This window comes from Propithecus coquereli, unplaced genomic scaffold (assembly GCF_000956105.1).
Source record: "Propithecus coquereli isolate 6110/MARCELLA unplaced genomic scaffold, Pcoq_1.0 Scaffold890, whole genome shotgun sequence".
NCBI classification, from domain to species: domain Eukaryota; kingdom Metazoa; phylum Chordata; class Mammalia; order Primates; family Indriidae; genus Propithecus; species Propithecus coquereli.
In genome coordinates, this window is record NW_012155174.1 from 338,627 (window position 1) to 363,389 (window position 24,763).

The 24,763-nt window shown below is 49.8% G+C and overlaps 1 protein-coding gene across 2 annotated transcripts in view; it reads left to right on the forward strand.

Moving 5' to 3' along the window:
* PHF2 (PHD finger protein 2) overlaps positions 1-24,763 on the forward strand; it is a 95,689-nt gene that overhangs the window by 41,520 nt on the left and 29,406 nt on the right. For both annotated transcript variants that reach the window (XM_012664459.1, XM_012664458.1), the window contains exons 2-4: positions 6,948-7,033; positions 13,332-13,446; positions 23,351-23,511. In XM_012664459.1, the coding sequence (XP_012519913.1) occupies positions 6,948-7,033; positions 13,332-13,446; positions 23,351-23,511 (362 nt within the window). The remainder of the gene's footprint in view (positions 1-6,947; positions 7,034-13,331; positions 13,447-23,350; positions 23,512-24,763) is intronic.

Genomic DNA, 24,763 nt, shown 5'->3' on the forward strand with positions numbered 1-24,763 from the left:
GGCGCTGGCCCAGAGCCTGGAGCTGTGTGGGTGCTGCATGGAGAGTGGTGCCCGGCATGGGGACCAGACCCCATGAGCCACATCCCCACCTGTGCTTTGCACCCCTGAGTCCTGGTGCCAGTCATGCATACACGAGTTGTGCCTCAGCTTCCCCACCTGTAAAGTGGGCACGTGCTGTCTGTCCTCTAGAGTCATGAGTAGGCTTCAGGGACCTGCTGATGGGGGGTGTGGACTCTGGGTCTAATTTCTGGGCTAGCTGGTCCCTGGCCAATGTCCGGGCTGAGGAAACACCATCTCTCACTCCCAGCCTGTGGTTCCTGGTGGGTGTGGGGGTCCGGGTGGAGGTCAGGAGGGGTGGGGACTGTCCTGCACTGTCCTGACCTCTGCCCTAGGGTGGGCAAGGCTCAGTGGCCTTTCAGAGGAGGCCGTGTGTCCACTGTGAGACTGCACCCAAAGGGGCGGTTCTCTGGGCCCTGCCCGCCAGGACACTGGCCCGGCAGCTGCCCTGCCAGGGTGATGTGGCATGTGTCCTTGTGAACAGTGGTAATGGTGACATTGAAGGAGCTATCCTGAACTCCCACCGCATCTGGTCTCACAGAAAGCCTTTGGATGTGGCTAAAACTCGGTGTCGCTGGTGAGAAACAGGCGTACGTGTGCTGTCGTCATTTCACAAGACATTTGTGCCATGGTCCGTCCGGCCCTCCTGGCTGTGCTCTTGTTGCCTCACCCAGTGTCAAGCTCTGCACACGGAGTAGCCCGGGACCTTTGTTCTGTGCCTGGCTTTGGCCCTTTTCTTCTCTTGGGTGGACACCCTTAGTATAAGGCTCATGGAGTGAGAATGTTAACACTTGACCATGTTTGTTGTAAATATTTTTCATTGTATGTCTTTTAAGTTTGTTCTGGTGATTCGTTTTGAGTTTCCTTTCCAAGTTTTGTTTGTTTATAAAGAAAGTCACTTTGCACGCCGAGAGCAAACAAACATTCCCTCACAGTTTGATTTTGGTGGCTTGTCTTTTACACTTGACTCTTTAGACTACTTAGACTTCACTTCAGTTTGTGTTCTGAGATAGAATGAACTTTATATTTAAAAAAAATTTTGCCAAGGTTTTTTTTTCTGGGCTTCAGGCTCTGTTCCCAGGACTCAGGAATTCGGTATCTCCAGCACATGCAGCAGAGAGCACCTGTCCAGGACCCAGGACCCTGGTGGCCTGGGAGGGTTAATGTGATAAGTTGGGCGTAGCTGTGACCACTCAGTCTGTTAGCACTCACTCTGTGCCAGGCCCAACCATCTTTTTGCCTGGATTCATTTGCATATGCAAATACCCCAAGGGCAAGGGCAGAACTATCCCCAGTGAGGGAATAAGGAGACCAGTCTGTGTCTGGGCAGACATTTAACTTTCATACTTAATTCTTGTAAATAGAGCTAATAATAATAATCCATGTTATTGCAGGGTTGTTGCAAAATTATGCATTCAGAATGCTTGCCATGCTGCCTGTCTGAAAGCGAGTGCTCAGCCAGGGTTAGCAATGACAGGGTTTGTGGTGATGGTGATGGTGGTGGGGATGGTGGTGGGGATGGTAGTAGTGGGGATGTGATGGGGATGTGATGATGATGGATGAGATAATGATGATGATCGTGGTGGTGGTGAGGGTGATGATGGTGGTGGTGATGGTGGTAATGTTACTCTCACAGGGCCAGGTTCTTTTTTTCTCTTTTATTGAGATAAAATTTACATAACATAAACGTAACCATTTTAAAGTGAAAAGTTTGGTGGCACTTAGTACATTCACAGTGTTATGTAACCATTGCCTCTATCTAGTTTTAATTCCCAAAGGAATCTGCATGCTTCCTGAGCACTGACTCCCCATGCCCCTCTTTCCCACCCTCTGGCACCATGAATTGGCCTTCTGTCCCTATGGATATGCCTATTATGGACATTTCATATAAATGGAATCATACAATGTTCCTCCTGTGTGTTGGCTTTTTTCATTTAGTATAATGTCTTTGAGATTCATCCACATTGTAGGATGTATCAGAACTTCGTTCATTTTTAAGTTTGAACGAATAGTATTTCATTGTATTATAGACTACATTTTGTTTATCCATTCATCTGTTGATGGGCATTTGGGTTTTTTCCACCTTTTGGTTGTTGTGAATAACACTGTTAGGAACAATTGTGTACGAGGATTTGTTTGAGTACCTGTTCTTAATTCTTTTAGCTATGTATTAATACCTACAAGTGGAATTGCTGGGTCACGTTGTAATTCTATATTTAATTTTCTGAAGAGGCATCAAACTTTTTTCCAGAGTGCCTGTACCATTTTACATTCCCACCATTGATGTAAGAGGGTTACGATTTCTACACATCCTCATCAACATTTATTTTCCTTTAAAAAAAAAATTATAGCCATCCTAGTGGGTGCGAAGTAGTATCTCATTGCTTTTCTCTAATGACTAAGAATGTTGAGCATCTTTTCATGTACTTATTGGCCATTAGTGTATCTTCTTGTTTTGAAATCCTTCACCCATTTACTAATTGGATTGTTTATCTTTTTATTGTTGAGCTATAAGAGTTCTTTATGTATTCTGGATGCTAGACCCTTTTCATATCTATGATTTACAAATATTTTCTCCCATTCTGTTAGTTGCCTTTTTGCTCTGTTGATAGTGCCCTTTGATGCAAAAAAAGTTTATAATTTTGATTAAGTCCAAATTATTGATTTTATCTTTTGTTGCTCAGGCTTATGGTGTCATATTTAGGACTCCATTGTCAAACCCAAGGTCATGAAGATTTACTCCTGTGTTTTCTTCTACACATTTTATAATTTTAGCTCTTACATTTAGGCTGTTAATCCATTTTTAGTTAATTTTTGATTAGGGTAGAAATAGGAATCCAACTTTATTCTTTTGTTTGTGGATATCCACTTATCTCAGCACCATTTGTTGAAGAGATTATTCTTTCCCCATTGAGTGGTCTTAGAATCCTTGCCAAAACTCAGTTGGCCATTGATGTATGAGTTTATATCTGGGGTCTTAAATCTGTTCTATTCATCTACATGTCTGTCTCTATCCTTATGCCATTGACACACTGTTTTGATTATCACAGATTTGTAGGAAATTTTGAAATCAAGAAATGTAAGTCCTCTTAGCTTTACCATTTCTGTGAATAGAGGTGTTGGGATTTTGATGGGGATTGGATTAAATCTGTAGATTCCTTTAGTTGGTACTGCTATCTTAACACTATTAAGTCTTCCAATTCATGAACACAGGATATGTTTCCATTTATTTGTGCCTTTTAAAATTTCTTTCAGCAGTATACAAGTCTTGCATCTCCTAGGTTAAATTTATTCCTAAGTATTTTATTCTTTTTGATGCTACCGTAATTATAATTGCTTTCTTGATTTCATTTTCAGATTACTCATTGCTAACGTATAGAAACACAACTGGTTTTTGTGTGTTGATCTTGCATCCTATAACTTCTGAATTTATGTACTAGCTCTAGCAGTAAATAAATAATATTTTTTGCTGTGTGGATTCTTTGAGATTTTCTATATATGGAATTATCTCATATACAAATAAAGATAATTTTAATTCTTCCTTTCTAATTTGGAATCCTACATTTCATTTTCTTGCCTAATTACTCTGGCAAAAACTTCCAATACTGTGTTGAATAGGCATGGCAACAGTAGGTTCCCTGTCTTGTTTCTAGTCTTATGGGAAAAGCTTTCAGTTTTTCACCATTGTGTATAACACCAGCTGTGGGTTTTTCCCTTTATTGTGTTGAAAAAGTTCCCTTCTATTCCTAGTTTGTAGACTGTTTTTATCAGGAAAGGGTATTAGATTTTGTCAAATGCTTTTTCTGTATCAGTTGAGATGATAATATAGGATTTTTCTTCATTGTATTAATGTGGTGTGGTGTACCTGGGAAGGAAGGGGATTTGGGGAAGGACTGGGAGAGATGGGAACAGAAGAGTAAGTCAGGGGGTGTGCCAGCCTTGGAGAAAGGGCTGTGCTTCTCCTTGTCTCTTACTCACTTGATGAATTCTGTCCTCACGGGTGGGGGAAAGAAAAGCACAGCCTCTGCTGTCCCAGCCTCCAAGTCAGCCCCCCAGGGTGACGTCCTTTTCTTACAATCAGATGTGATGCTTCAGGTGTTGCAGCATTTATTTATTTATTTATTTTTATTTCAGCATATTATGGGGGTACAAATGTTTAGGTTACCTATATTGCCCTTGCCCCACCCGAGTCAGAGCTTCAAGCGTATCCATCCCCCAGATGGTGTGCACCACACCCATTAGGTGTGTATATACCCATCCCCTCCTCCCCCTCCCATCTGCGCGACACCCAATGAATATTATTACTATATGTGCACTTAAGTGTTGATCAGTTAATACCAATTTGATGGTGAGTACATGTGGTGCGTGTTTTTCCATTCTCGGTATACTTCACTTAGTAGAATGGGCTCCAGCTCTATCCAGGATAATATGGGAGGTGCTAGATCACCATTGTTTTTTGGGGCTGAGTAGAATGGAGCATTAATTTATATTTAGCTGTTGTACCATCCTTGCATTCTTGTGATAAATCCCACTCGGTCATGGTGGATAGTCCCTTTAATATGTTCCTGGATTTTATTTGCCAGTATTTTTTTGAGGATTTTTTTTTATGCCAAGAACTTTATTTTACCACAAATCAAAAGGGAAAAATACACAGCAGAACAGTGTTGACACAAAATGTGCCAGCCCCGAATGCAAACATGTTGCCAGCTTTCTCCAGGCAAGCAGGACTGAGAGGCAGTGACCACTCCATGGCCAGTGGCAAGTACTGTCGGTAAATGTTTATTGACCATTTGCTCTGAGCTGAGGTTGAGGCTGCCAACACACACCAGCCAGTCCTCAAAGAGCTAACAGTGCAGAAGGAAGAGAACACGCAGGCAGGGTACTTTCTCCCACCCATAAGTCCTCTTGGGCTCTGAGTGTAGATGAGCCGTCTTTTACTTTGTGTGACCATTTCCCATCTTATGGAACTCTACACAGGACCCCAAGAGCAGCAAACTGCTGAGACACAGTCTCAAGTAGGTATCAAGCCCTTTCTGCCTGGCCCAGACCTAGACCCTAAGAGCTGCTGTTCACCAACAGCAGGAGTCCTACTGGGCTGGCAGGGCTGGAGGGTGGCATCTTCATGGCCCGACAGCGAGAGCCTGACAGCTCCATGCTACTCACAGAGAGCTGCAAAAACCTTATCTCCATCGGAGACCTTCATCACTGCCCCTGGAGAGAGGTCCCAGCCATACCTGGGGCAGGAGAAACACTGGTCTAGTGTTATGCCACTGGCTCCAGCCAGCCTTGCAAGCCCGTTCCTTTTCATGATCCTCCAAACTCAAAACTCAGTCGCCCACCAACACCCCTCTCAGGTGTCACCTCCTCCTAGAAGCCTTCCCAACTCCCCCCATACAGACTGTTTTAGGGGGTCTTGTCTCATAAAACTTTAGCACCGTCTGCTTTGTTAAGGATTTTTGTATCACTATTCATAAGAGATACTGGTCTGTACTTTATTTCTCTTATAGTGTCTTTGTATAGCTTTGGACTCAGGGTAATGCAGGCCTCAGAGAATGAGTTAGGAAACATTCCCTCCTCTTCTGTTTTCTGGAAGAGTTCAGGAGGGTTGATGTTACTCTTCTTTAAATGTTTGATCGAATTCATTAGCCATGCTCCTGGAGTTTTTTTTAATGGGTGGAGTTTTTGATCACTGATTTAATCTCTTGTTATAAATCTGTTCAAATTTTCTATTTTTTTTTTCTTTGAGTCAGTTTTGGTCATTTGTGTGCATCTAGAAATTTGTCTTTCCAATGCAGGTTATCTAATTTGTTGGCCTATAATTGTTAATAGTGTTCTCTTGTAATCCTTTTTCATTTCCTTAAGATCAGTAGTAATGTCTTTACTTTCATTTCTGATTTGAATAATTTGAGTCTTCTCTCTTTTTTTCTTGGTCAGTCTAGCTAAAGGCTTGTCAAAGAACCAGCTTTTGGTTTGGTTGATTCTCTCTGGTGGAACAAGTTTTCCAATTTGTTCTCTGTGCTTTCCCTGTGGGAATTGCCTGCACCCATGTCCTGCCCTTTATCTACCGGGTTCTCATTTACTCTGCGCACCTCTTTACATGTGGATGGCCACCCTTCTGTCACTTTCAGCCAAAAACGGTAGAGGGCATCAAAAAGGAACAGAACATTTCCATTTTTCTGGGTTTGCTTCGGTAGAGTTTTCTGATGTCTTAGGTTCTGTCCTTTGACACCCTCTGGGGTCATTTCTTAAATGGCTTCAGGCCTGTGTCCATGCCAGTGTCTTCATAGTGGGAAGCTCTCTCTTGTGCTAAGTTTCTGAGCAGATTTGCAGGGCCCTGGAGGAACTCTGGGGTGGGAGGGAAGACGGGGTTCACAGTCCTTGGAGTCCTAACATGTCCCCAGGCTGGGCTTCTAGGCCAGCGGCGCAGGCCTCTCTCTGGCCCCCTGAAGATGAGCTGGATAGGTAGCTATGCCATGGTCTGCATGAGGGGGCTGCCCTAGTGCTGTCTGCCCTCTAGGCTGCTCTTGCTGAAGCAATGAGGGCATCCTGGCTCCAAGACCCCCCTCATCCTCCCCATGCCCCAGGGGACAGGTCAGTGGTGGCCCTCACTCAGGCAGACCTGCCGGCGGCCCATTCAGTGGGTCCTCATGGTGGAGCATGTTCAGATGCCGTATCTGGGTCCCATGCCATAGAACCCTTCTAGGAGGACATCTCTACAGCCCCTTCCCTCCACCCTCCCTCCCCATGGACCAATGTCCCCACAGGGGGACCTGCTCTGTTGGCCCAGGTCCCTAGCTGGTGAGCAGGGACCCTCCCTAGAGCTTGGCAGATGGAAAGCACTGGAGGGGCTGTTGAGCACGTGGGTAATGGTCTGTTTCGTCCCATTTCAGCTGTGTTGGGGTGGAAGAGGAGGAGGCGCCAGATATTGACATATACCACTGCCCGAACTGCGAGAAAACCCACGGGAAGTCCACCTGTAAGTACCCCCTCACTGATCAGAGCTGGGTCCACCCTGCCTGGGCTGCATGGAGCATGGGGTCTCTGCTGGGCCTGGGTGAAGTCCTCAGGTTGCTGAGGGTGAAATGCCCTGGGTAGCACCAGAGCCTGGGGACCCCCGCTTCTGGAGCCCTGCTAGCCTAGCTTACTGTCCCTTGTAGTTTTGCTGGGCCTACTACGGCCCCTCCACATTGGCTCCTGACCACAGAGGCGGCTGTGCAAAGACCCTATGGGCCTTCTGAGGCCTAGGCAGAGGGCACACACTCAGTACCTATGGTGGCCAGGTTGGCTGAGTTGGGGGACACAGACTTGGGTAAATGGTGATGCAGGTGCCATTCAGGGGGCCCCAGCCCAGCCCTGCCCAGTGGCCACTACCACACAGGGCTGGGCCGAGACCACCTGTTTTCTGGGCACGTGCATTTGTTGGTGGGCTCTGTCCTCCCCTCTCTGGCCCCCCTTGTCCCACCCACCTCCTGCTCTCCAGAGAATCTTAGGGGGCCTTTGCCTTTTCCACACCACCTGCTGTTTGTGTCCCAAGGGCTGAAGGCTGTATTTCCCCTCTGTTTTCCTCTGGTCCCTCTGAGGCATGGCGGGTCCTTAGGGGCCTCCCAAGGTACAGGCTTAGCTCACGCTGTACAGGTTTGTCCAGGGGGGCTGGAGGCGATATGAGCCTTGAGCTCCAAGGCTAAGCCCAGGTTGCACAGGGGGAGCTGTGCTGTGGTCTACAAGGACCTCGGGAGGGGCGTGGCCTAGGGACAGGACAGATGGCATGAATGCAGGTATGTGAGTGTTAACATGGCCTGTGGTTTCTGCCTGAGTTGAGGGTCTTGGGTGCTCATAGAAGCTCCTGGCTGGACTTGGGCCCTGGCTCTGTCAGCCAACCACTGCCCTGCTGTCCTGATCCCTGGACTAGCCGAGCCCAGGGCAAAGTAGGGTGGGAGCTGCATCTGGCTCCAAGCCACAGCCACTCCAAGTCACTCCCCTTCAAAGTGAGCCCCCCTCCAAGTCCCCAGTCGCAAGCTGAGGGTCCAGACCCCCATAACCCACGTGGAATGAGTCCTGTGATTCCAAGGGAGGTAAAGGGAGGACATAGGCAATGGGTGGAAGCCACCCCAGCACCCCTGTTCTGTGGTCCAAGTGTTAAGGGAGCTTTGGGGGCTTCACCTGGTGCCTTGTGACGCTGGGTGCTGGGGTTGAGGGGGGGGTCTCACCACTGTGGGGACCTTGTAGCTCTTTTTTGGCCTCTCTGAGCACTTTGTGCCTGGCCTGTGCCCATCCATCGCTGGGCGACGGTAGGAACACCGTTGTTTGTTTCAGCTCTTGACCCCTGCTCCCCAGTGTAGTATGTACCTGGCAAAACGCCGCCAGGTACGTGAGTGGGTGAAGATGAGTAGGCTGGCGGCGCTTCCTGAACTTTCCAGGCTGATGGTCTGCCTGGGGGAAGTTCCAGGATTCCTAAATTGCCTTCACACTCCCAGCCCCCTAGTTGTTTGCCGCATTTAAGCTCAGAGTGTGTCTTCCTTGTGGCAAGTGAATTAACCCATCATCTGGTCACTGCTTCAAAACACATAAAGGGTAGGAAGGATCATCACTCTCGGGTTAACTGGGTGTTTCTGGCACCTCATTGAGCCCATCTGGAAAGCTCAGGGCCTGGTTGTCTTCATGACAGGAATGAGACAAGCTTCTGGTGGGACCTGGGGCTGCACCATGGGGCCTGGGGCCAGGTGCCAGGGCAGAGCAGGGTTGGAGCCAGGATACCCCAGGAGGTGCTCCCCTGGGTAGAGGACTGGCTGAGGGGTCCCGGTGTGGTGCTCAGGAGCATGCTGGGGGCGGCGCTGCTCTTGTGTGGTTTGTGCGGCAGGTGTGTGTGTGCATCACTGGAGAAGGTGCTTCTAAATTCTTAGAGAGGAGCTGGAAACTCGAGGCCAGGAGACTCTCACCCTGGCAGTCAGCACATGTTCTGAAGAGTCCTCACTTGAGGGCTCTCTTGTGAGTTGGGACTGGGGTAGGGCAATGGTGGGGTGCAAGGGCTGGGCAGGTTGTGCGTGTTGTGAACATTGGCGAGTGCACAGTTTTGATCTCTGCAGCATCCCCAGTGTCCCCAGAAACAGCCTCTACCTAACAATGGCAACCTGCCCGCTGTGGGAGGCGTGTGTGCCTGCCTCACCCAGAGCCTGCCCCGGTGCTTAGGGGGAGTTTGGGCAGCGGCCCGGTGGTGGTGGTTTCCACCTGCTCTTTACAGCAGCCTAGAGCCCAAGTGCAGGATCCCCTTTCTGTGGCCTAAGGCCAACTTCCCAGGGAGTGATGTTCTAGAGCAGCGGACAGTGCTGGGATTGCAGCTGGTGGGACCCCAGCCCTTCCCTAGCTATGCACGTGTGTGCACGTGTGCATATATGTGTGTGCTTACATGTTTATGCATGTGTATGTGTGCATTTCTGTATGTGTCTTAGTCCATTTGGGCTGCTATAACAAAATACCACAGACGGGGGGATTTCAATAATAGAAAATGTATTTCTCATAGTTCTGAGGTTGGAAGTGCAAGATCAGGGTGCCAACAGGTTCAGTGTCTGGAGGGGACCCCTCCCGCATAGATGGCACCTCCTGACATGGTGGAAGGGGTGATGCAGCTCTCTGAGGCCTCCTTTGTAAGGACTAATCCCATTCATAGGGCTCCACCCCGTGACCTCATCACCTCCCAACAACCCCACCTCCTGGTACCGTCACCCTGGGCTTTGGATTTCAACATGAGTTTTGGTGAGACGCGAGCTTCAGTCCACAGCAGTGCGCATGTGTGTGTGTGTGCTGAATGTGCTGCATACATTCTGTGAGTTGTTATTGAGGGACATGTGCTCCACCAGGGACAGAGGCACGCAGCTCCAGCACCTTCACCAGTGTGCATGCTCAGACTTGAAATGAGTCTGTGCTGTGGCCAGAGTCTGCCCGTGACACCATTCCAGTCGCACTTTCCACACCAAGGCTCCTCACGACAGAGCGCCCCTCCGCATCCCGGAGAGGCTCCAAAGCCCTTGAACTCAGAGCCCTCTGGAGGCCCCGAGCCTGCCTCTACCTTTCCTGCTCCTGCCGCCTGGCCTGGGGGTGGGGTTCACAGCAGTACAGGGATAGGGACAGGGACGTCGCGGGGTTCCCAGAGGGAGCTATGCCAGCCACCCGGTCCTCACGCTTTGCCTTCTCTTTATGAAAGCCTTGACGGTGTGGGCTGTAGAGTCCCTCCCCGTGGTGTCCTGATGTGTCCCTTGAACTGGTCTTGGCCATGGGCCCCACGGGTTTACCTGACTGACACAGATTTGGCATGGGGCCCAGGGCTCCCGACCAGGACCTCGGCACGGTGTCCCCATCTTACAAAAAGGCACAGGAGGAAGCAGCATACCTGTTAGCAGCAGCTCTGAATCACACACAGCTCTGTGGCTGATATGAAGTCACTTATCTTACTGGACATACTCTCCTCATCCCTAAGACAGGCTGTGACTGTCCTGTCCTACAGGGTTAGGGTGACACCACTCGGCAGCCGTCTCTGTGGTGCACCATCACGGGGACGGAGTTATCACAGTTTCTCCATGTGACCTCCCAGGACAGGGCACTCTGTTACCTTCTGCTGGAGACCGTGGCACAGCTCCACATCTCTGGGCTCACTCTGCATCAGTCAAGTGGGGACCCGCCGCATGAGAGAGGACAGGAGGGGGAGCAGCCCAGGGGACATCCCCCTGGCCTATCTAGTGTCCTCAGACAGGAGCTGGGGTTGATAAAATAGTGGCCACGGGTACCTGCACCATTTCTATGGTGCTGCCTCCTCCTCCTCAGTCTCCCCAGCCAGCCCCGAGGCCTCTCCTAGCTGCAAGCGTCACTGCTGCCACGTGACCAGCAGGGCTACTTCCGGCTCTAGCCTGAGCCACTGCCATCCTGGGCCTCCACTGCAGCCCCTCCTCCCATCCCTGCGCACTCTCGCTGCCCCTCATAGCTGGTGACCCCAGGGGTAGCCAGGGAGGCCTTGCTTGGTGCAGAAAGCTCGGATCTGGAAGCTTCCTCTCTGGGCCCTCTTGGCTCCCCATGGAGTGCACATAACTGCCTCTGTTTCCTCGGGCCTTTCAGGCAGGGAAAGCATTTGTAAACTCTGAAGCCCAGTGCACAGACGGTGTCCATAGGGTCACTTTTTCAAGCAGCAGCAAGTCCAACAGGAGGACGATGGTGTTCACAGAATCACTGAGATTTAGGTCCGTTGGAGAGTCAGGAGGGCCTGGGCCATCATCGGGGCTGTGTTCCCTCTGAACCCCCATCCCCCTGGCTCAGCATCTCAGCACGCACACCCTCAGGGCCTGCCTTGGCCCCCTGCTCGTCGGAGCTCTCTAAGAAGCAGGGGCTCCCAGCCATCTGTCACTTGGGTGACACCCACCCCAGTGTCCCCAGCCTTGCTCAGAGCTGAGCCACTCAGTGAGTGCTCATAAACTGCACCAGGAGAGCAGGTCAGTTACCTGTGACTTCAGCGTCGTCGGCACAGGGTGGTACCAAGAGGCCAGGAGTGCGGGTTGGACTGAGCCTGTTCCCACTGACAGTCTCAAAGGCAGGTGCACCCGCCTCCCCTTCTAAGGTGCTCTGAAGCTGAGTGGCAAGTGTGGCAATGAGGGAGGACCCCGTCTGCTCACTGGCACTTCCTCTGTGCCCGCTGTGTGCTGGGTCTGGCCCTGGGCTCGGGGGGATGTGCAGGGATGAGCCCGAGGGTCTGGTACTAGCACCAGGCCCGGGAACGAGCATCTGCGGCACCAGGTGGCTCTGCCATGAGAAAGGGGGCCCAGCAGAGCCCTGGAGCAGGCGCTGTGAGTGTGCCAACTTACACCCCACAGCCACCCCGCTAGCTGGTGTGAACATCTCTCTGTTAGAGGTGAAGTGCAGAGATATCAAGAAACTTGCGCGAGGTCACACGGCTAGATGGTTGGGCAGAAAAGACTTGAACCCTTTTGATTGCTCATCTGTTCCTGATGCTGCAATCAGAAGTCCTGGCTTCCAGCCCTGACTCTGCAGGCTCTTGTCAGTTTTCCATGGTGTGCACCCGAATCACAGACAGGGTGATCAAGCACAGCGGGAAGGTTCTTTGCAAACCAAAGGCCCCGGCCCCACCTGCCCCTGCCCTTTCCTGGGCTGTGCTGGTAGCTGGTCCTGCTCAGGGACAGTCATTGTCAGTGGGCAGTCATCAGCTTCCTTTGTCCCCACAACCACCAAGACTCAGGAGGATGGGGACACATGTCCTAGGGCCACAACCCCCTCCCCTGCAGCGCCTGCTGCATCCTCATTGTGAAGGATGGGCATCACGCGGGCTCTGCCCAGCTCTGCTCTCGAATCCAGTCTCCTGACGGCCCAGGGTCTGTCTGCATCAGACTCAGCCAAGCAGCCCCAAGGGAGGGCATCTATGTACCCTGGTGGCCGACCTCACCTGAGTTACTCTGGGTCTGCTCTGGATGAGTAGGAGGCTAGGAGACAAGGACATGGGAGGGTGGAGAGGAAATCGCTTCCCTCCCTTCCGTAGGGACGGGTGGGTGTGCTTGGGGCTTGGAGGTCTGTAGGGGTATGTGTGCGTGTGTGTGTATGTATGTGTATGTGCATGCACATGTGCGAAGGTGCCTATATACGTGTGCTTGTGCACACATTGTTGCATGGGTGTGCAGACCAGTTGGGATGGGTACACACATGCACATGTAAAAAGTCCAGGATGTGTGTGCCTGGTGCCCTGGGAGGAGTTGTGCCCGAGGGCAACCTGAGGAAGTAGGCGGGGCAGGGAGGCTATTAGAAGCATGTGGCGGGGCAGCCCAGAGGAGAGGGGATGTGCACTGACTGGGGAGGTGGGAGGAGAGGAATAAGACCATGGTATCCAGGCTGCCCTTACCCTTGGCTGGGACTGTCAGGGCAGTGAAGGTCCCAGCAGGGAGGTGACAGGATCTAACTCTGGAGACCGGCAGACAATGTCATCCAGCCATGGGATGGTGAGGCTGAACCTTAGCTAGGGACCTTATCAGGTAGTGCCTCTGCAGTGGTCTTGGCAGACTTGGGGTCTGAATGAGGAGGGGTCCTTGGAGACCACAGCTTCCAAGTCAGGGAGCAGTGGATGGCAGTGCCATGCATTGGGGGGTGTGGGGTGAGTGCGGACCTGAGGCTAGGGAGAGGGTGGACTCCTCACTGTGTGCTGGGTGGGCTGGGGTCCTCAGGGGAGGCGTGGGGCTGCACTGAGGCCGTGCTCGGTGACGGGCCCCACCTCCTCTCTCCCTCCACAGTGAAGAAGAAGCGGACCTGGCACAAACATGGCCCAGGGCAGGCATCCGACGTCAAGCCCGTGCAGAATGGCAGCCAGCTCTTCATCAAGGAGCTGCGGAGTCGGACCTTTCCCAGGTGGGGCCCGGTGGGTGTGGGGAGCCCCAGGGGCCGCCCTTCCCCTCCTCGGGCACTGCCCTCCTCCTGTCATGCTCCACCACCTGCAGCCAGGGGACACGTACTCTGTACGTCTGTCCTTCCGTCTGTGCTGTCCGTCATCAGGGACTCCAAATGCTGGGAAAGCGGGGAGCAGCAAACCTGTCCCCTGGAGGCAACGTAGCCCCCACTGCAACTCCAGTGCTCCTGGCAGATGGGCCGAACTCTCCTTCCCTTTGTCAGAATCTCCCTGCGGGTGAGGGGACAAGCGGTGGTAACTGTTGTCCTCTGGGCAGAAGGGACCTCTCTCCCCACCTGGGTGTGCCGGACACTTGCCAAATGCTGTCCTGGGTCTTTGGCTCTTGGGCCTCCCTCTGCTCTGCAAGCTCCCTCTCAGAGACCCCCACCGCCCCCACCCTTATTCTGCATGAGGGCAGGGGACAGAACTCAGGCCTCAGGGAGGACGCAGCGGGGAGCTGCTCCTGGTAAGGAAGGAGCCATCTCGGGGAAGCTGCTCCCTGCTGCCCCATGGTGAGTCATGGGCTGGAGATGGTTTCTGTTTGTCTGACGAAGTCTATTTCTCCTTCACTTTTGAAGGACAGTTTCACTGGGCAAAGAATTCTAAGTTGGTGGGTTTTTTCTTTTTTTTTTTTTGGGACAGAGTCTCACTGTGTTGCCTGGGCTAGAGTGCCGTGGCGTCATCCTAGCTCACAGCAACCTCAAACTCCTGGGCTCAAGCGATCCTCCTGCCTCAGCCTCCCGAGTAGCTGGGACTACAGGCATGCGCCACCATGCCCGGCTAGTTTTTTCTGTATATTTTTAGTTGTCCGATTAATTTCTTTCTAATTTTAGTAGAGGCGGGGTCTCGCTCTTGCTCAGGCTGGTTTCGAACTCCTGAGCTCAAACAATCTGCCCGCCTTGGCCTCCCAGAGAGCTAGGATTACAGGCGTGAGCCACCGCGCCCGGCCGGGTTTTTTCTTTTGATGCTTTGAATATTTCACCGCATTCTCTTCTTGCTGGCGTGATTTCTGATGAGAAATCCAGAGGAACTCTTATCCTGGCTCATCTATGGGTAAGGCGCTTTCCCCTCTGACTGCTCTTCTCTACCCCTGCCTTACTGAGACACAATTCATAGACCCAGTTCACCCATTTAAAGGGTACAGCTCAATGGGTTTTACTGTGTTCACAGATACATGCGCCATCACCGGTCAATTTTAGAACATTTTTATCACCCCCAAAAGAAATCCCATAACCTTTATCCATCACCCCTGTCTTCCCATCACCCCTCCCCACAGTCCTAAGCTACTATTGATGTGCTTTCTTGTCTTTATAGATTTACTGACTTTGGACATTTTATGCAAATGGAATTGTACAATATGTGACTGGCTTATTTCATTTAGCAGAACGTTTTCAAGGTTCATCCATGTTGTAGCATGTGTCAGTACCTCATTCCCTTTTTATGGCCGAATAACACTCCATCATATAGATACTCCTTATAGATATTCTATTTACCCATTCATCAGATGATGGGCATTTGTGTTATTTCCACTTTTTGGCTTCTATGAATAGTTCTGCTATAAACATTTGTGTACAAGTTTTTGTGTGAATATATGTCTTTATTATTTTAAGGAGTGGAGTTACTGGATTGTATGGTAGCTCCATGTTTGATTGAGGAACTGCCAAGCTGTTTTCCAAAGCAGCTGCACCATTTGGCATTCCTGCCAGCAGTGTGTGAGGGTTCTGGTTTCTTCCCATCCTCACCAGCATTTGTTATTATCTGACTCTTTTATTCTGGCCATCCTAGTGGGTGGGAAGTGGTTCTCATTGTATCTTGATCTGTGTTTCTCTGATGATTGAAGATATTGAGCATCTTTTCATGTGCGTATAGATCTTTGTATATTTTCCTTGGAGAAATAACTATTTAGATCCTTTGCTCGTTTTTAATTTTTTTGTCTTTTTATTATTAAATTTCAAAGTTCTTTATATAGTATATTCTAGATACAAGTCTGTTATCCAATATATGATTTGCAAATACTCCTTCTACTTTCTTGACAGTGTACTTTGAAGCAGAAAAGTTTTTAATTTTGAAGTCCAATTATCTATTTCTTTTTGTTCCTTGTGCTTTTGTTGTTGTATCTAAGAGTCCGTTGTCAAATCCAAAGTCATAAAGATTTATCTCTTTGTTTTCTTCTAAGAGTTTTGTAGTTTTAGCATGTACAGTTTGTTCTTTGATGTATTTTTAGCTAATTTTTACATATGGTGTGAGGTAAGGATCTAACTTAATTTTTTTGCATGCAGCTATCCATTTATCTCAGCTATCCATTTGTTGAAAAGACTGTTATTTTGGAATTAAATGGTCATGGCACCCTTGTCAAAATCAATTGGCCATAGATATACATGTTTACTTCTGGATATTCAATTCTATTCCTCTGATCTATGTCTATCCTTATGTCAGTATCACACTATCTTGATTACTATAGCTCTGTAATAAGTTTTGAAATCAGAAAGTGTGAGTCCTCCAAGTTTTTCTTTTTCAAGTTTGTTTTGGTCAGTCTGGGTCCCTTGCATGTCCGTATGAATTTTAAGGTCAGCTTATCAATTTCTACAAAGATGTCAGTTGGGATTCTGAAAGGGATTCTGTTCAATCTATAGATCACTTTGGGCATATTGCCATCTTAAAAATGTTTAATCTTCTAACCTATAAACATGGATGCTTTTCCATTTATTTAAATTTTTCAAATTTCTTTCAACAATGATTTATAGTTTTCAGAGTATAAGTTGTGCACTTCCTTTGTTAAATTTATTCCTAAGTATTTTATTCTTTTTGGTGTTCTCATAAATGGAATTGTTTTATTAATTTTATTTTCAGAATGTTCATTGCTAGTACATAGAAATACAATTGATTTTATATAGCGATCTTGTATCCTGCAACCTTGGTGGATTAGTTTATTAATTCTAATAGTTTTTTAATGGATTCCTTGGGACTTTCTATATATAAGAGCATGTCATTTGCAGATAGAGATAGTTTTACTTTTTCCTTTCCAATTTGGGTGACTTGTATTTCTTTTTCTTGCCTAATTGCTGTGATAAGAACCTCCAGTATAACCCTGAATAGAAGTGGCAGGGCAAGGGTGGTCAGGGCCCCACCCACTTCTCTCAGTTCCGTGAGTAGGGGCTGAGTGCAAGAAGGCAGCCCCTGCCTCTTGGAAGTACTTGCCCAGGACTTAGCCTTGCCAACAGACAGCTGGGGCAGGATGAGACACAGACATCCTGCTCCCCCCAGGAAAAAAGCCCTGCAGCTGGGAGCTGGTGGGGAGAGAGCCCGTGTTCTTGGCTGTAGCATTTGGGAGTGAGTGAGTGGAGTCTCCACCTCACTGAGCCATGAAGGTAGAGGGAGGGAGCAGGATTGCTTCAAATATCAGAGACTCTTGCCTTTTATACTGAGTTCTTAGAGATCTTCTTGAATAGATGTTTCTTCTTTGCTCTAGGACCATTTCCAGAGCCTTTGAATAGTTGTTTTATAAATAATTTTCACCAGTTTTGTTGTCATGCTGGAAGTTGATCTCTCTCATCTGACTTCTTTCAAGATATTTGCTTTGTCTTTGGTTTTCTGCAGTTCGAATATGATATGCCTAGGTGTAGATTTTTTGGTATTTATCATGCTTGGTGTTGTCTGAGCTTTCTGGATCTGTGGTTTCGTGTCTGTCATGACATTTGGAAAATTCTCAGCCATTATTACTTCAAATATTTGTTCTGCTCCTTTCTCCATTTTTTTTTCTTTTTCTGATATTCCCATTATGCACATGTTATACCTTTTGTAATTCTTGTAAATTTCTTGAATATTCTGTCCCACCCCTTCTCTTTTTTTCTTTGTTCTCTTTGCATTTCAGGTTGGGAACTTTCTATTAACATAACTTCAAGCTCACTGATTCTTTTCTCTGCCGTGTCCAGTCTATTGATGAGCCTATCAAAGTCTGTCTTCATTTTTGTTACAGTTTTTTTATATATATATTTGTAGTATTTCCTTTTGGTTCTTCCTTAGTTTCCATCTCTCTGCTCGCATTACCCCTCTGTTCTCACATGTTGCATGTTGTCCACTTGTCCCATTAGTGCTGCTAACGTGTTAATCCTAGTTATTTTAAATTTCCTGTCTGATAATTCCCAAATCTGTGCAGTGTCTTAGTCTTGTTCTGATGCTTGTTTTTTCTCTTCAGACTATCGTTTTCCTTGCCTTTTAGCATGTCTTGTAGTTTTTTGTTGCAAGCCAGACATGATATTTCATGTAATAGGAACTGAGGTAATTAGAGTTTAGTGTGAAGTTTCACATTAAATTTGCTATAGCTCTAGGTGCCAGAGACTTCTGTTTCTTATAGTTTCCTTATTTGTTTTTCTCCTGTTTTCTTTGGGTTTTCCCAAGAATTCCTTATTAAATAGAGCCTGTGTCCTGCAACTTTCTCAGTTATAATCAGCTGTGATTATACTGATGTATAGTGGTAAGGTTTGGGGGAAGGGAAGTATTCTCTAAATTCATGATTAAATCTCAGTTTCATAGTGTCTGGGCTTTGAGTGTCTGGACTGTGACTTTCAGAAGCATTTCTAGTCCTTTTTTTTTTTTTTCCTCACCTGAGATGGGAGGGCTAGGGGCACTGGAGCTGGCTAATTGCCTTTCCCACTGTCTGATAAGGGTCTGACAAAGTTGTTCCCCTGGTGGGCAGACTTTTGTTATGGAGAACACTCTGGGTGTGTACAAAAATGGTTCCTTTTTCCCTTCCTCTGCCTGAATCAGGAGGGGATGTTGACCATGAGAACCTGGCAGAGTTCTTGGAGGTAAAACCGGTGACAGCGTGGGTCTCCTCTAAGACTGGGCCCCAGGAGTTTTTAACTCTCAACCTGCTCCACACTCAACTGCCAGCAGTTTGTCAAAAGTTACCACTTAGATGTTCCTACCAGTTACTTCCTCCAGCAGCTTCTACTTCAGAATTTTTCTGCATTTTCCTTTTTCCCCAGATTTTGGGGAGTTGTTTGCCCTACAACCCCAATTCTCCGATGAATCTTAGAAAATGTGTTGCTGTTCAGTTTGTTCAGCTTTCGTCCTGTTGTGAGGATGCAAGTGATGACTTTTAAGCTCTTTACATGTTGAAATTAAAACCAGAACTCCAGTTCTACATTATTTTAGCCACTTCGTGTTAATTGTTCCCTTTATTGTTGAGTTATGTTGACCAAAAAAGTCATAAAATCTATAAATTTAGAAAGGAGGCCTTATTCCTAGAAGAGGGCAGGTGGGGATTGGAGCCTTTGGCCAAAACCTAAAAGCTAGTACTCCGAGAGTGAGAGAGAGAGAGGTAGAGATACAGAAATTTATGTTGAGTGGGGTGGCTGAATATGCATGTTTAACAAGCTATAGGCGGGGTCATGAATATTTATGAAAGGAGAAACATACGCATGCACACTTGAGCTTCATGCTACACCATGGGTACCGTGTTCAGAAAATGGAGGCTTTAGCATGATCCCGGGATGGTGTTGTCAGCCCTCTGATGCCAAAAGGTGAAGCAGAGGACAAGAAATCCCTCTCTGTAGACTGATGAGAACCACCCATGGTCAGTGGTCTCTTATCAGGAAGGAATGCTGGTCGTTGTGCCAAAACTGCAAAAAAGGAGTTAGACGGAGAGTGGAAATCAGCAGCAGAGCAAGTCTTTCCAAAGTGCTCATTCTGTCTAACCCTTAGGGAAGAAAGCCAGGTGGTGGTTAATGAGGGAGGGGTATGACAAGGTGCGTCTGACCTCCCTTTCTGTCATGGCCAGGAACTCAGTTTTAAGGTTTCTCTGGGGTCTTCTGGGCTGAGAGGGGATCCGTCCAGTCAGTTGGGGGACTTACGATTTTGTTATTTCTCAGTTGTAAGAATTCTTTACGTATCTAGATACTTGTCATTTAGCAGATATTTTCTGCCATTCTGTGGGGTGTCTTTTACTTTCTTGATAGTATCAATTTGAAGCACAAAAGTTTTGGTTTTGATGACATCCAGTTTATCTGTTTTTTTCTTTTGTTGTGTGTGCTTTTGGTGTCACAGCTAGGATATCATTGCCTAATCAAGATCATGAAGATTTTTTTGTTTTCTTCTAAGAGTTTTATAGTTTTAGCTTTTATATTTAGGTCTTTGACTCATTTTGAGTTAATAGTTTTTGTGTATTGTGTGAGGCAGGGGTCCAGCTGTATTCTTTTGCATGTGGATATTCAGTTTTCCTAGGTCCATTTATTGAAAAGACTGTCCTTTGCCCCACTGAACTGTCTTGGCAATTTTGTTGAAAAGCAGTTGACCGTGGGTGTGAGGATTTATCTCTGGGCACTCAGTTCTAGTCCAGTGCTCTGTATGTCTCTTCGTATGCTGGTACCATACTGTTGGTAGCTTTGTAGTGAATTTTGAAGTTGGGAAGTGTCCTCCAACTTTATTCTTCTTTTTAAAGACCATTTTGGTCATCTGGGGTGCCTTGAATTTCCAATCAGCGTTGCAAGTTCAGTTTGTCAGTTTCTTCAAAGAAGTCAGCTAGGATTTTGATAGGGATTGTGTGGAATCTGTAGATCAATTTCCTGTTGTTTCTAGAATCCCACTTCTTCCTTCTAGATTTGATTTTCTTCTTGTTGAATTATATCCTTTAGTAGTTCTTTCAGCAAAGGCCTATGAAAAATACAGTCTCTTGTCTGACAATGTTTCCGTTTCATCCTTACTCTTGAATGATTCTAGTATTTTGAAATGGATCTAATGTTCTAGAGTAAAAGTTATTTTTCTTTAACGCTTTGAAGATTTTTTTTTATCATCTTTTGACATCTTTTGTTGCTGATGAGCTGTCCGTTGTCAATCTAGTTGCTGTTTTTTTTTGTTTTGTTTTGTTTCTGATAAATAATCTTTTCTTTTCCCTCTGAAAATATTTAAGACTGTGTGTCTTTGATGTACCATGAGTGTACCGTAATGCCTGTAGGTGCACATTTGTTTTTGTTTACCCTGCTCAAAACTCAGTAAACCCTTTTGTTTCAAGGAGTCATATCTCAATTCTGAAAAATATTCTATTTTCTCTTTTAATAGCATTTCTTCCACATTCTCTGTATCATTTTTCAAATCTTTCTTCAAATTTACTATTTTTTCAGCCAGCTACCGTTTAATGCATCCATTGAGTTTTAAAAATTTCATGTATCATAGTCTTCATTTCTAAAATTTCTATAAAGTTCCTCTTCAGTGTTGCCTGGTCTTTTTTTATACTTCCTTATTCTTTGCTTAATCTTCTTAATGTCCTTTTGAATGTGTTCAATATGTTTATCTTAAAATCTCTTTTTCAGTTGCTCTGCTATCCTCAGTTCCTGCGACCTGCTTTTTTGTTTGGTGTCCATCTCGCCGGTTCCCTCCTTCCGTGAGGCGAGAGCCCTAGGAGAGTCATTTTCTGTGGTGGCCAGGGTGTCCTTGGCTGCTGAGGTGTGCCTACAATATGGTTTTGTGTTTGCCTTTTCCTGGGGTCATGTGGGTTGCACAAGATTAGTTCCAGATCCAATTTGGATTTAGTATGAATTCGAAACTCTGACGAGTGAGACAGAGGTTAGAATTCGGATTTATCAAGGGTGACTCTCTACCTGTGGCCCTGGCAGGAGGGAGGCTGAGGCTTCTTTTCCATGATCTCGACACCCATGAGCTTTTCACGAGTTGCCTGCACACGTTCCTTCTTCTCCCTCACCCCAGTCCTCCTGGTTTATCCTCAGTGCTGTTTCCTCGTGATCAAAGCCAGTGGACGCTCTTTAGTTCTGGTCTTAATGCTTTAGTTCTGAGCTCTTGGCAAAATTGGGCACTGCAGCCCTCTCTGTCCTGGAAGTCCTGTCCTTTCTTGGGGATGAGTTTCTTCACTTCTTCTCCTCTGACTGACTGCCCTCCCTGAGGGCTGCGGGGGCTCCACGGCCTCTTTCCACTGCCTCCAGCTCTTCTGAGCTCCCGACCTGTCTCCCAGCTGGCACGTCCACTAGAGAATGCAGCGCGTATCTCAGACCAAGTATGTCCCCAGCTCCGCTCCTGATCCCCTGCCCTGCCCCTGCCCCCTTCCCCAGGGCCCTCTCGGCTCAGCCCAGTGCCTGGCCATCCGCCTCTGCCCGCTCCTGTCCCTCGGCCCCTCAGAGCCGTTGCCAGACCTGTTGGTCTTCTGAAACCCCTGTCCCCCTCGCTGTGCCTGATCCAGGCCCCCACACCCTGAGTCCCCTCCCGATGCTCGCCCCGTCCTGCTGCAGGTCACTGTCCGCACGGCATTGGCAAAACCACAGACCGTGTCATCGCCCTGCTCAGACTGTCCGCCCGTGCCCTGGCTCCCTGCCGCTCCTCACAGTTGCCACTTCTCCCCCTCAAAGGCACACTCCTCCGTCCTCCCCCCGCCCACAGGCCCGGGCTTGAGCTCTTGCCTCTGTTCCCTGCTGCCTTCCCCAGCGCTGCTCATGCTGTGCCTGTCCCACGGAAGCCTGTCCTGGTGTCACCAGGCAGGGGCTATTCCAGCACGGCCCTGTGGGGCCCTGGTGCCAAGGCAGCGCCCCGCACACAGCGGGGTAGGGGTGGGGGCTCCGTGGACCACAGCTGCCCAAGTGGCCCCTCGAGGAGCAGGAGGCAGCCTGGGCCTGAGAATTTCGGGTCCAGCTGTGTGGCCCTGAACAGACCGGGCTTTTCCTGGGCCTCCACCTCCCTCCCCTGGAAGATTGCTGGGACTGTCAGTTCTCTGTGAAGGTCATTTGTCCCCTTTGCCTGGGGGTCCCTCTCATCTGCCTCTGGCCCTGCAGTGGCAGCAGTGGCCAGTAGGGGGCAGGCCAGAACCGACACTCTTATTCCAGGTCCTTGGCTGGCACAGTGCATGAGGGTCACCCTTGCCAGCTGGGGGCCACCCAGCCCTGACCCCTGCCGCTTCCTCTGGGGCAGGACTGTGGGACAAGCAGGACTGGGCAGGGCAGGGGGCAAAAGGGGACCTGGTTTTCACCCCTGCCCTCTCCACACAGCTTTGTCCAAGGCCTTCCCCCTTTTGGGGGGTTGGAGTCCGTAGTCTTGGTGGCTCCTCCTCATCAGCTGTGACTCTGATGGCCTCTGTACCCCTGTAGGGGGAGTCACTGGGCCCCAGGAGGGGTGAGTGAGGGGCCCGCCCAGGTCCGGCTGTTGGTGTGGCCACGTTGAACAGCTCCCAGGGCTCCTGGTGCGGGGTCTTGGCCCAGGGCCTGGAAGACAACATCCCCTCTGAGGCTTCCTTTCTTCTGTAACACGGAGACACGAATTCCTGAGGATGTATTAGGATCTGGTGTCCTGTGGCCGTGGTCGGACACAGGAGCTGGCCCACCCCAGAGACGCCCTCAGATGTGCCTGCGTCCTAGGCTTGCCTTGCCCTACCCAGCGGTGGCTCTCCTTGGGCAGTGCTCCTTGTGCTTGGCTCAGCCTGAGAGGGACAGTCCCTTTTGCTGCACCCTCGAATCCCAACCTCCCCCTCCAGGTACAGTGGGAGGAGCTACGCTCCCGTGTCGGGTCAGGGCTGGGAGGGCAGTGAGGGATGGCCTTGCTTAGGCCACAGCGCTCCTGCCTCTCTGTGCCTGGCAGGAAGGCCCTTGTCACCACTGACGTTTCTGCCTTGAGGTGTGTGGGACCAGGTGTCCCTGCCCCCAGGCGGTGGGGCTCCCTCAGTCAGCACCATGTCTGCTCCCTGGCTGCCCCATGGCCCCTGGGTGTGGTGCCTCTAGCCTGGCCTCGTCTTGTGGCTGTGGGAGGCTGGTGGCCAGGGGTGCTCAGCCTCCCCAGCCCAGAGGCCCCACCCAGGCCTATCCTGGGGCAGGAGGCTGCTGTATGTGGCCCTTTGCCCTGACATGGCCTCTGACCTGTGCTTCCCCACAGCGCTGAAGACGTGGTGGCCCGTGTGCCAGGCAGTCAGCTCACGCTGGGCTACATGGAGGAGCATGGCTTCACTGAGCCCATCCTCGTCCCCAAGAAAGATGGGCTGGGCCTGGCTGTCCCGGCCCCCACGTTTTATGTCAGTGACGTTGAGAACTACGTGGGTAAGTGCTGTTGCCTTCACATCACCGTGGGGGCCGGAGCTGGGAAGCGCTGGGGGCACCCAGTGCCTGTGCCTGCTTTCCCCCATGCCCCGGCTGCAGCCCAGGTGTGGTGTGAGCAGGTGAGGCTTGGGGCTTGCCACAGTCCATTCCTGGTGCTCTTAAAGCAGGCCCCACATCCCACCGAGACAACGTGTGACCTGGCAGGCCCCTTCCCTCTCAGTTACTCTGGCTGCAAAGTGGGGGCTGGTCTGGTGGACCTCTTGGTTCTGACAGCTGTGACTCCCATTACCTTTGAGTGCTACAGGACAGTGCCATGCCCGGGAGGCTCAGTGGTATGCGGCGTCTGCCAGCCTGGGCCTGGCACTCGTGTCTGTACCGCAACCTGCTCCCGTGGCGCCAGGGCTGCCTCCCATTCTAGATTCCTTCTGGGTTCCAGCCAGCGCTCTGGGCAGCTCCCGCCTCGTGTCCCCGTGCAGCTCCCAGTGCCCTGACATGCTCAGTCGGGCACATGTGGGTGGAGGACATGCCTGTGGGGGGCACCATCCGGGAGGCAGCTGGCACTGGGGCTTCCTGGTTGCTGGGGCTCAGGGTGCTCATGGGGGATGCCTGGGTGGCTGGTGGGGGAGGAGGAGAAACCCTGAAAAGGCGAACACCCAGGACACCAGAGGTGCCGGCCGGGGCCCTGAGATGAGCGTCTCCAGCACTCTGAGCCGGCTTCTCTTCAGCTGTGCAGCCACGTGGGTGGGTGCTGGGTGTTAAGTGAGATCGTCTGTACCAGCTGCTGGCCACATGGTGACACCCATGCGGGAGGCCACTGGGTTCCATTTCAGTAGGGCTGGGAGCCATAGCCCTTCTTTGGAGCCACACGTCCAGCCTGGGGCCACCTAGTTTGGGCTCCCAGACTCATGTGGAGGAGGAAGGGCCAGCGCCATGGGAGCTGGCAGGTGTCTCAGGAACAGGGGCTGGACAGGGCTCATTCCGCAATCTGGTGTTGGGATGTTGGGGGTCCACAGGAGGGGGCCAGTGCTGTGGGCTTCTTAGCGAGGAGGAGGGCAGGCTGGGCGTGGCCGGAGCCAGGATGCAGCCTCTGTCGCGAGTGTGCTCCAGGTCCAGCTGTGCTGAGACAGGGTCATCAGTGGTCCGTGTCTGCGCTGCTCCACGATGCTGGTCCGACGGCCCCATGTGCCGCAGTTCCGCTAGCGCATGCACGCTCACCAGGCGAGCGCTGCTTCTCACACCGAGACTCAGTTAC